Source organism: Mastigoproctus giganteus, chromosome 3, assembly GCF_048544385.1.
Source record: "Mastigoproctus giganteus isolate SK-2022 chromosome 3, ASM4854438v1, whole genome shotgun sequence".
In the NCBI taxonomy this organism is placed as follows: domain Eukaryota; kingdom Metazoa; phylum Arthropoda; class Arachnida; order Uropygi; family Thelyphonidae; genus Mastigoproctus; species Mastigoproctus giganteus.
The window spans coordinates 246,467,320-246,480,297 of NC_143577.1; the positions used below are offsets into that span (position 1 = coordinate 246,467,320).

The 12,978-nt window shown below is 40.0% G+C and overlaps 1 protein-coding gene across 1 annotated transcript in view; it reads right to left on the bottom strand.

Annotated features, from left to right (window-relative positions):
• Nf1 (neurofibromin 1) overlaps positions 1–12,978 on the bottom strand; it is a 1,111,953-nt gene that overhangs the window by 644,205 nt on the left and 454,770 nt on the right. Inside the window, exon 19 of the mRNA XM_090369763.1 lies at positions 4,545–4,700. Coding sequence (XP_090225889.1) covers positions 4,545–4,700 — 156 coding nt within the window. The remainder of the gene's footprint in view (positions 1–4,544; positions 4,701–12,978) is intronic.

Genomic DNA, 12,978 nt, shown 5'->3' on the forward strand with positions numbered 1-12,978 from the left:
TTTCTTATTCTTTTCTTTCATTCCTTTGTTACTTGTGGAGCATTAGGAGGTACTGATACTGGAGTGGCTTACAAGATCATCAAGTATTTCGCCGTCATCAGTATTTCGCCGGAATCCACGACAATTCCACTGTAGGAATTTAGCCATTATTTTGGCTTTGTGGGTCCATCAGGTGGCTTCCGAGGTGCTGAGGGCTTACTTTTATCAGTCTTGGGGATCAAAGTTTTCCAGGAATTCATTTCTCGCAAGTATCTGAAACGAATAATACCGAAATGATATCTTTTTGGGGGAAGAATGGACACTGTCCCATGTCCATTTCTTCTTCCGCAAAGAGTTCCAAGACTGAATCTTCGTGTACCTCCTTCTGCTCGACATTCATGTTTTCTTGGGTACTAGGGGGGACTTCCCCTTTCTTATTCTTTTCTTTCATTCCTTTGTTACTTGTGGAGCATTAGGAGGTACTGATACAGGAGTGGCAGCTGATTGGTTTTTCTGTGCAGGTTTTTGAGAACTTAAGAGATAACACGCGATGGGAGTGAAAGACTCCTCTGGAGGAATGGTCATGTTCGTCTAAGTTCCGACGGAATATCTCCCTGCTACCTTCTGGGCATGGGTAGGTTTGTTGATATTCAGGGGTTTTGCCGATTTCCTTGCCTCCTGGTATGATATATTTAGCTCTGCCTTCAGCCGTTGAATTTCTTTTTCTTCTTTCCACCTCTGGCATGCTCGTGAGTAGGCCGAGTGTTCTCCCTCACAGTTAATACAGGTGGGTTTTGCGGCTGAACATGCTGTTGTTTCGTGGTCCTTTGCACCGCATCGAGCGCATGCAAGGACTCCACGGCAGGCCATTTGAGAATGTCCATACTTCTGGAATTTAAAACACCGTAAAGGGTTCGGAACGTATGGACGCACTGAACAATTGATGTATCCAGCTTTAATCTCATCAGGAGGTTTAGGAGAGTTAAAAGTCAGGATAACGTTCCTGGTTTTAACAAGTTTTCCACCCCTTCGCGCAGTAATTCTCTTGACGGCAATAACTCCCTGTGGTTTTAATTCCAAGCAGATTTCCTCCTCAGTTACGTCGAGAAGGTCCCACTCCGAAATGACACCTCTCGATGAATTGAGTGTTCTGTGTGGTGTCACTGTTATAGGTATTCCTCCGATTGATGTTGTTCGGAGTAGATGTTCCGATTGCCTGTCATTTTTAGTTTCAATTAAAAGGTCTCCAGAACGAAGCCTCTTAACTGATTTGGGTGAACTTGCTAACCCATCTAACCCTTTTTGAATAAAAAAGGGCAACATTTTACCAATCGGTGTTTCATTGGTAGAATGCATAATTAAGAACCTTGGTACAGGCCCTGATGGTAATTCCGGTTCACTGCCTCTTTTTAGCAATACTGCTATCTGTATCTTTCTCATTGATTTCGGATAGGGACCGGGTTGGGGACCCTAAAGAAGTAAGTTTATCAGGATTCATAGAAATTTTATTTGGTTCAGTGCCCGGGCTCCCCACCCACCATGGAGCCCAAAGGGACGCCCACTACCTGGCAAACAATAAATGCGCTCGGGGAGTGGGACGCCAGGGCTACCCAGACACCATACCCGCATCACCACCAGCCTGAATCCTGTCCCTCGGACCGTGAGGGTAGGGGCGTGGCATTGACACGGTTGATCCTCGCAGGCGAGCCTACTAGCCGATTGATCCTAGCCAGGCCTTCCAGGACCTCCCGTCTTCTCGAAGCAGGGACCAAAGTGATGTATTGAAGCTGGGTCCCTCAACCACCAGGATCCCCTTTTCCGAATTTCCACGGGTCGCAGCACACGGCAAACACGCCGGATTCCATTGATGTAAGCCTGGAACCTGGGTTGTGGGCATTGGATCCCAGTGATGCTAGTCTGGAAGACCAGCAGCGTCACTGGGAGGTCCCCTCACCAAGTACAGGTGCCCACGTCGAGGGGAGTATCCTGAAAACTTCTACATCAAAGCTATCAGGTAGCACAACTATTCTACTAATAATTCCCAGTGATTGATTATAGTTCCTTAAAAATTTAATGACCTTGAAATTTCCTATGTCTGAACATAATAATGATAGCCATTTTAAAAAATGTTCACAGTCCGAAAAATAAAACCACCTTTAGGTCCCAAATCTTAACCCTCGGACCACTCACCCACACTTATTTTATCTAAAATATAACTTCTTTTTGAGCAACACTCCCGAAAACCTTCTTTATTAATTAATTTTAATAGCATTCAGCTGGTGCCACCAGCGGCACTATAATAACATAGGTATAAAAGGTATAAAACATATATCAACAAAGAAATAACAATAAAAAGGTAAATTTTAAATACGAGTAAAAAAGTTTACTGATCTTAAATAGCTACACACAGCAGACACATGGTCATTGTCAGATAAAATCTGACTGAGTGTATAAGGCTCAGCCAGATGACTAAAGGCAGTAAAATAGAAATCACATTCGTGTCTAAAACGTGAACACTCAGTTAAAATGTGATGAATAATACTTAAAATGGTGCCACAGTTTTCACACATAGGAGAGTCATCTGCCCTCAGCAGAAATGCATGTGTAAGATGACTGTTTCCTATGTGGAGGCGAGCTAGAACAACTTCCTCTCTGCAGTTCCTGCGCAGACTAGACTACCAGTGTCGAATTACAGGCTTTATCTGATATAGCTTGTTCATGACTTGCTCATGCCAAGATTGTTGCCATTGGGAGAGTAATTTAGCATGTATTGGCTGCTGGTAGTCTGTATAGGGGAATAACAGGCAATGTGTTGTGGGGGGTTATGGTAATCTGGCCACATCATCTGCCAGTTCATTTCCTCTGATCCCAATGTGGCTTGGAATCCAGCAGAAACAAATATCAAAAGAACACTCAGACAGATAATGTAGAGTCTGCTGAATCTTGTTAACAAATGGATGAGAATTATATCTCATCCCTGATAAAGCCTGCAGTCTACTTAGAAAGTCAGTGTATACCAAACAGCTTTGATACTTGTGGGTTTTAATGTGGTCCAAAGCTAACTCTATAGCATACAATTCAGCTGTATATATATTGCATTCTTGAGGAATCTTTCCAGATATAGTACGACCTGGAAAGGTAGCAGCAGGTCCGACAGACAACTCTGACTTCAAGCCATCAGTCAAGATAGGCAAGAAGTCGGAATATTCGGCTCGGTGGGTAGCATTGAGTTGTTTGTAGACAGAAAAATTGGAAAAAGAAGGACCATCCAGAGTCAACAGCTCTTAACATCAGACATTTTCCTGCCAATATTCACAAGTGAAGACTTGGCTTTGCTGTCAAAATGATTGCTGGCCCCAGACTTAGAGCCAGCCAACCCAGTCCTTCAGGCCAACACAAACCAGTTAAAGGTAACTGATCAGTTCCTACGCATGCAAATGCTGCAATACATAATCTTCCTGAACAGTGATCTCTACAAGTTTTCAGTCGATAAAAAATAGAGGCAGATCTTACTCAATCAACCTTCTCAGATCCAAATAACAGGTTATTAGAACCTGCCCTCACCATCATTATGGATCCATCACTCAAGTGTTCCAACATTTCTGTGCCAGCTGAAATGACTGTCCTGCACTATAAAACAATTTCTCCCTAGACAATAATTTTCACTTCCCAACACACTGTTGTATATGATTTTTCCTATCTAAATTCATTAATGTTTCTGTGTCAATCTTTAATCACATATTTGCCTAATTAGTGATAATAATGTGTGTTTTTTTTTTTTTTTTTTCCCCCTCTCATCTTTATTCCTTATGCTATGTTATTCTTTCACATAAACTCCTGGCTTGTAGCCGTGAATAATATTGTGAACAGCAATGTGCCTAATTCTTCAAAGAGTTCTTCCATTTTTTTCTATATGTACAGAAATTTGCCTTTAGGAAAAGAGTAACTGATTGAATAAACTTCCAACTGGTTTTGTAGCAGTGGGGTAGTGGGAATAAATGCAAAGAATGAGTGTATAATTTACAGTATTTTTCTATGCTGCAAGATGAAAATGTTACGTAGCAGCCTGTTAAATTTTATTAATTAAAATTTGAAGTTCCCTTTCAACAGAACACACTTCGTGAGTGGTAGGAAACAATGAATCATCATCATATACAAGGCTTGAGTATGAAAGAGTAGTGGCACAGTGTTAAAAATTTCAATACTTAACATGTAATAATTGAAACAGTAATCCACCAAGCTTAATGTGGTTTCAATAACGTCTTATTTTAATTACAGGTCCTGAAATCAACAAAGTTGTGTGAATGAAGAAAAATGTACAAAGTCAATTAGACTAAGATAAAAGTAAGGAAGAACTCAGTACTCCAGGATGAATCAAGTGCAGCTTGTTTAGCATTCTTAATGAATTGCCATTATGAAAAGTTACAGAAAATAATATGACTATGAAAATCCTTAAGTACAGCACATTATTTTTTTTATCCCAAGAATACCATTCTTTAATAGAAAAAAAAAAATTCTAAAGACCCTTCTAGTCTAAAGACTAGAAGACCACACAAAATATATACCTCAAGTTCATGTTCTGTACTCTGATGAGATGCTCTTCTTTTACCAATGGTACGGTGAAAACCCTCACACATCTGCCCTTCTTCCAGCTTTGATTTTGGATAACTAGTCAGCAGTTTTGTAACTGTATCCCAATTAAGGAATGTGTCTTCCCAAGCCTGAAATTTCAAATAAAGAATTAAAAAATTATAAAAAAAATAATAAAGTACATAGTTTATTATACAAAAGTTCATAGTATAATAAAGAATCCCACAAACATCCTGTTGTAGTCTAGAATACTAATGCAGCTAACTGGGATATGGAATATTATAATTATTAATAAGTATATTGTATAAGCTGATGATTCTTTATTATCTTTTACTTGTAATCCAGAGTGATTTCATTTTAGTTCATACATAATGTAATTACTATTTCATTTGTTATGTAACGCTGTTCACAACTTTTAATGTAACAAAAAAGACACACCAATAAATTTTAAAAATTCCAATGTAAGAATTAGCTAGCAGATTAATTTCATGCATACCCACATGGCCATTTTTACATGAAATTTTGGTTCTGTTAGTGAGAATCAAATTTAAAATTCAATATTAAATCAGTTAGCAGCAGATAACTAATTTCAAATTGAATAAACTTAACTTTTTATTTTTTTACTCCAGGGTGCTGTCAAATGAGAAGAAAACGAAATGAAACCATCAAGGCATAAAAAGAGACAGAAAGAAGATACTAGGGAAGATGGAAATTAAAGATGATTGCAGGTTACTACTCGTCTTGTTGCTACTTGAAAAGACAGGTGTGAAGCATAAAATAAAAATGTTCATTTGAGACCAAAAGACTGCCACAATGGTACAATACAGGAAAATTTCCTGCATAAATTATTATCATCCTGAAGATGATGATAATTTATACAGGAACCCTTCCCTATCTCTTCCATCATGCAATATGATTGATGACTTTTGAGGTTATGATGAACGGCGTGGCGAGATCCAATATTCCTTACATTTCGAGGGTACAGCTCTAAAACGGTTTTCGCAGGCCAGCCGCTAGTTAGTACACCGGACCGGACCTATTGGTAACTCTCTAGGAGGCTTCCGGATCAGCTAGTGTATAATCTTGCTACCTCTACTCTGCCAGATAGTGACTGGAGGGAGTCCGAGTAGTGTGTATGCGGGGAGCATTGTCGAGGTCATGTTATGTCAAGGATCTGGGTATATTCTTACCACATGTACACCATATCCAAAAATTTCATTACTTCATACAGCATGTCCCACCCACTTTTTCTTACTATTGAATACACCATGAATTGCCAAACTAATAGAGCAAGCTTATCTGCAAAAAGATCTAAACCTCCCAAGCACTTCCTAATTCATTTCACAAATATACATGGTCTCAATTCTAATCTCAACGATGTCCATTTCCACTTGCAGTCTGCCAAACCTCATGTACTTTTTCTGACAGAATCTCAGTTATCGGTTGATTCAACTACTGCTCACCTCAGATGCCCAAATTATTCGCTGTATGATTTCTTTCGCCTCAAAGGTGGTACTTGTGCATAAGTCCGTTCTGATATTTCCTGTCAGAGACTTGGCAATTTGGAATCTCCTCTCTTTGATCTTCTCTGGCTTAAAATCTCTCTACCTCATTGTGTCAAATTCATCTGTTGTCTCTTCCGTTCTCCGAACTCGACTAATCACTTGGAGCTCTTTGACTTCCTCTCGTTGCAACTTGACTTTCTCCAGTCCAACTCTCCTAACAGTGAGGTAATTTTCCTTGGTGATTTTAATGTTCACAACCCCAGCTGGCTTCCGTTTTCTAGTCACACCGACCCAGCAGGTCGAGATGCTGAGGCTTTTGCAATTACTAATGACCTAGCACAGATTGTTCATTTAACTACAAGAATACCGGACAATCCTAATCATACAGCCAATACGCTCGATCTTTTTTTCACAAACAACCCTTCTAAGTACACGGTCGAAGTGAGAGCTGCTTTAGGCACTTCAGATCACAACTTGGTGATTGTCTCTTCTCCAATGGAACCTTTATCTCATGGCTATTCCCAACCTCGTGTTGTTTGGCATTACAAGAATGCAAAATGGGATGACCTACGAGACTTCTTTTCTTCTTTTCCTTGGTCGGATTACTGTTTCAAAACTTCTGATGTCAACATTTGCTCAGATCGTGTCACTGAAATTATTCTTGCAGGAATGGAATCCTTTATCCCACACTGCACTTTAAAATCTCGTCCTTTATCTAAACCTTGGTTTTCCAATAAATGTGCTAAGGCTGTCCAAGAGAAGAATGTTGCATATCGTAATTGGCTTGTTTCTAATTCTTCAGTTTCATTTTCTGCCTACACCAAACCTCGCAACAATTGTAAAGCAGTTATTAATCAGTCCAAACTAGAGTTTGAACAGGCTAAGAGTAGAAAACTTGCTTCTTGCCCTAATGGTAGCCGAGCATTCTGGTCTCTTGACAAAGCTATTGGCCGCAACTTTTGCCCATCTCTGCTCCCACCTCTGTCCAAAGCAGATGGTTCTGTTGTCACTTCAGCCAAGGATAAAGCTGACCTGCTAGCATCCCATTCTTCTTCCAGCTCATGTATTAATGATCTTGGTAAAACACCTCCCACCATTCCCAACACACTCCATTCAATGCCTCCTGTGGTCTTCCATCAGAAGGATTGGATGAATCTTGATGTTAAGAAAGCCCCAGGTCCTGATGGTATTTCTCCAGTTGTTCTCAAAACCTGTGCTCCTGAACTTACTCCTATTCTTTGCCGCCTTTTTTCACTTTCTTATTCTAAAGGTGTTTTTCCTTCTGCTTGGAAATTTGCTCATATCCAGCCAGTTCCTAAAAAGGGTGACAAATCCCTCCCATCCAATTATCGTCCCATTGCAATTACTTCTACTCTTTCTAAAGTAATGGAGAAATCAATTAACCGCCAACTCAAACTACCTAGAAACCTTCCGTCTGATCAACGATCACCAGTATGGATTCTGTCAGTGTCGATCCACTGGTGATATTCTGGCTTATGTTACACATTTATGGACTAATTCAATGGAAAGGTTCGGTGAAACACAAGTAGTTGCTCTTGACATCTCAAAGGCTTTTGATCGTGTTTGGCATAAAGGTCTTCTAAACAAGCTTCCATCTTATGGTTTGCCAACTGTTTTTAGTAATTGGTTATCCAGTTTTCTCTCTGATCGCTCACTGAGGTTGATGGTAGATGGCTCTCTGTCTTCTAACTTCTCCACTAATGCCGGTGTCCCCCAAGGTTCAGTTCTTCCCCCACTCTTTTCCTCTTGTATATCAATGACCTTCTTCCATTGACTGGAAATCCTATCCATTGTTTTGCCGATGATAGCACATTGCATTCAACTTTCCATTTTGAGAAACTTTGTGCTGCTCAATCAGCTTCAACTTCTCGAAAATCTGCTACCAATTCCTTAAATGCCAATCTTCAGGTAATTCTCCAGTGGGGCAAAGACAATTTAGTTGATTTCAACCCTTCTAAAACTCAGTCTTGTCTTATATCTCGCAAAAAGGATTCTTCTGCTCCTATGCTTATCTTTAGTGACACTCCAATTTCTAGGCAAAATAATATATCTCTTTTGGGGATTACCCTCACTTCTAATCTCTCTTGGCACAAGCACATTACAAATATTGCTTCCTCTGCATCTAAAAAACTTGGTTTTCTCTTTCGCTCTAGGCGTTACTTTTCTTCCAAACAGCTGCTCACTCTGTATAAATCGCAAATCCGCCCTGCCATGGAATATTGTTCCCACATCTGGGGTGGTGCCCCCAAAACCTCTCTCAAGCTTCTTGATTCCATTCAGAAGAGGGCAGTTAGGTTAATTAATGATTCATCTCTAACAGAGTCTCTCCACTCGCTGTCTCATAGATGCACTGTTTCTGCTGCATGCCTCTTCTACAGATACTTCCATGGGCACTGTTCTTCTGAATTGGCTTCTATAATTCCCACTCTCTCTTTCAAAACAGTCCGAACACGTGCCGCCACCAGCCAACATCCGTTTACTGTCCAACTTCAAACCCACTGAACGAACTTTTCATCTTCCTCACTTATTCATTCAACTGCCGTTTTCTGGAACAACCTTCCTTCATACGTATTTCCTGAAAATTACAATCTACAGAAGTTCAAGTCCAATGTCAACAAATATCTTCTTTCGTCTTCTCAATCTCCAACCCAAGCACGGTACTAAGTACTATAGGTTCTAATACCTCTTGTGTTTGGGGTTCACATAAAAAAAAAAAAAGAAAAAAAAAGAAAAAAGGAAAACAGAATGAGTGAGCAGATATGAATAGCATTAGCACTGGCATTTGATGCAAGAAATCAAGCTTATGCAGCATCAGCAAAAAAAAAAAAAAAAAAAAAAAAAAACACTTCCACTTCACCCCCTCTGTTCGTTCAAAATACCTGTCCAGCTGAGCCTTAAACTTATTTAGGCTATCAACTTCCACGACAAGGGATGGAAGTCTGTTCCACCAACCAACCACTCGCTGGCTAAAGGCAAATTTCCGCACGTCTATCCTACATCTGTCTTTCCTCAATTTGAATTTATGCCCTCTCAGGTTCTTAATCTGAGCAAGAGGAAGAATCTCATCAGCATTCAGCTTGCTCAACCCATTCAAGGCCTTCAACACCTCAATCAGATCACCTCACAGATGCCTACTCTCCAGGTGCTGCAATTTACAGAACTTAAGCCTTTCTTGGCCAGAGCACACTTTTGTTCCCCCTCACCAATCTTGTTGACTTTCTTCGTACTCATTCTAGCCACTCTATATCCTTCTAAAACGAGGCCTCCAGACCTGTATACAGTATTCTAGGTGTGGCTGACCATTTCTTTGAACAACAGGATAATCATCTCCCCATCCCCACTAGCAAAATTCCTGTATATCATTGATAAGACTCCATGACTTGCCCTGGCAGCCCATCTGCACTGTTCAGTGAACTTCATATTTGACTGCACAATTACCCCCAAGTCTTTTTCACTTTCCACTTCCCTGAGTATAGAACCATACAGTTGGTACATTTCTATTGGGTTATTGCTACCCATATGAAGTACTTTGCATTTGTCAATATTAAACTTCAGTTGCCACTTCTCAGCCCATTTGTCCAACTAATCTAGATCCAGTCGGAGTAGCATACTGTCTTTACCGTCGTTAAAAACCCTGCCAACCTTGGTATCATCTACAAACTTGGACATTATACCTGATATACCTTCATCAATATCATTGATAAATATACAAAACAATAATGGGCCCAACACCGAACTCTGGGGAACTCCGCTAATAGCATTTGTCCAAGAAGAGCAGTGCCCATTGATTACCACTCTCTGCCGTCTCCCACTCAACCACTTTATCCATCGTAGCAACTTACCCTTGATGCCATATCTCTCCAATTTGTACAGCAGTCTTCCATGTGCAACTGCATCAAAAGCTTTCCTGAAATCCAAGTATATGATATCAAAATAATTTTTGGCATTCAGTTCCTTTGTGACCACATCATAGTATCCAATCAAATTGGTCAGATAAGACTTCCCTTTAACAAACCCATGCTGTGTCTTAACTATTACTACAGTCGTCTAGATGATTTTGCAATGCTTCTTTAACCGGTGACTATATTATTTTCCCCTGACCACAAGTCAGACTAATAGGTATATAATTACTTGTGTAACCTCTTGAACCCCCTTTTGTGAATTCATGATACATTTGCACACCTCCAGTCCATGGGGACCTCCCCCGAATCCAACGAAGCTCTCATAATTATGGCTAAGGGTTTGCTTACTTCATTTACTGCTTCCTTTAATATAACTGGATAGATCACATCCATCCCAGGTGCCTTCCTTATGTTCAACTTCAACGATTTCTCCTCCACTTTGCTCTCAGTTATTACAAAATCCCTTAGCTCCCTGTTAGAGTTTGATAAACTTCTGGCATTTGACTCATTGAATAACTCCTCATGTGTGAATGTAGGCGCAAAATACTCATTCAGTTTATCAGCTACCTGAGCATGACCATCAATAGTCAACCAATCCATGTTAAGTGGTCCAATCTGATCCATCCCTTTCCTTCTGCAGTTTACATAAAAAAAGAACTCTTTGCTGTTTTTCTTTGCATCCTTTGCCAAAGATTTCTTGTAATCTGCCTTCGACTGCCTAACCTTCTTTGTGACCTGATTACAGACTAGCTTATATCTACCATAGGCCTCTGTGTCCCCTGATAATATGTTATATGCAACCCATACATTTTTCTTCTCTGCCACAAGCCTCATTAATTCATCCATTTATGTTTAAACCTTGAACAGTATTTCTTAGTTGGAATGAAAAGCCTAGTAGCCTCCAAAATTAAGACACTGAAAGCTTCCCATTCAGATTTCAACATTGGTAACATCATCAGCTGATCCCACTGTACAGAATTTAAAAACTGTCTGAGACCCCTGTAGTCACCTTTACGAAAGCAAAACCCTTCACTTTAGCCTTGATGGTAGTTACATCTTTAAGTAATTCCCACATCAGTACATTGTGATCACTGTCATTCAGTGGTTCCTTTATCTGCAAATTCTTACTGCATGAATAATCACTGCTGATAATCAGATCAAGAGTATTACTCCCTCTGGTTGCCTCTCGAACATGTTGCTGTAGAAAACAGTCATCCAATAAATCCACAAAAAGTGCTGCTAGTGTGCAAGTGACCAATCCACAAGTTCCAGTCATTATCTGGAAAGTTAAAATCTCCCATTATAAGACATTCTGATTTACTGGCCCACTCTATTTCTCTCCACAATTGCTCATTATACTCATCAGATTCATTAGGCCTATACACACACCTATGCTCAGTTTTCCTTTCAAGGTGCTTATGTCACACCAAACAGTCTCAACATTGCACTGTCCACCAACACATTGCATTGTCCACCAACATCAATTGGATGCACTTCCTTAGATTTTATGTGTTTCTTAACTGACAGCATAACCCCTTCTCCATTCCTGTCCTGTACACATTGCACTCTGCAAATTCCAATTTTGCACTGCTTACATCTGTGACACCACATCTTTGATATCCCAACAAACCCCAGAGGCTCACATCTGGTGAGTATGGGCTTGGCACACCCAGGGTCCTGAGCTGGATATCATCATTCTTCTTTTCCTCGGTGATCTCCTTCTACTTCTCTCTCTCTCTTAGGGTAAGTTAGAATTTTTTTTTTTTTTTTTTTGTCTGGTGCAGCAAAAGCCTCAGGCTTCCTTGCACCATATGGCTAATGATAATAATATTTGCCTTTGATGTCTTGACTAGCACTTCAAGCTCATCAAATTTATTAACTATACTCCTAGCATTGGTGTACATGCATTCACCTATTTCTACTCTTAGTTACCCTAACACAGTCCGTGTATTTACTTGTTCCACTATGACTCCCAGGAGTCTTGGAAATTTCAACTGCCTTGGATTCCAGGCTGCTGCTCATTCTAATAGAAGCAGTGCAAGAATCAGACAAAAGAAGTACCCACATCATTTGTCTATCCTTACTACTAAATTTGCATAATCCTTTCTTAAATTTAATCGAACTATCCACTTTCATAACAAACCATATGGAAGTTTATTCCAAGTCAATTGCTGAAAGCAAACTTTTGCACATCTATCCGGCAACCATCCTTTTTCAATATAAATTTTTATTCCCTTGTGTATGGAATCCTGAAGGTGTCCAATCAGGTGTTCTTGTAGAGGCAAAATTTCTTAGTTTTTGGGTTCTGCAATTTACAGAACCCAAATCCTCTTAGTAGTAGAAGCATTTTGAGCCCGTGACTAATCTTGTTGCTCTTCTCTGCACCTGTTTTCAGCAGATCCACATCCTTCCTAAAATGAGGCTACCAGAACTGTATATGCAGTACTCAACATGAGGCCTAAGCATTGTTCATATAATGGGATAATTACATTACAGTTGGCAAAATTTTTGTACATCGCTGATAGGACTGTATGAACTATCCTAGAACCCTATCTGTACTGCTCAGAGAATTAGCATTAGTAGAGGCATACGATACAAGAAAGCAAGCTTATGCAGCATCAGGGAAAAAAAAAAAAAAAAAAAAAACTCCCATTTCACCTTTCCATTCTTTCCAAATGCCTGTCCAGCTCAGCCTTAAATTTATTAAGGCTATTAGCTTCCACAACAAAAGATGGAAGCCTGTTCCACCAATCAACTGCCCACTGGCTAAAGGCAAATTTCTGCACATCTGTTCTACAACTATCTTTCCTTAATTTGAAACTGTGCCCCCCTCTGGTTCTTAGTCTGAGCAAGAGAAAGAATCCCATCAGCATTGCTTGCTCAGCCCATTCAAGGCCTTATACACCTCAATCAGATCAACTTGCAGGTGCCTACTCTCCAGGTGCTGCGTTTTCAGAAATTAAGAAATTCTTGGTAAGGCT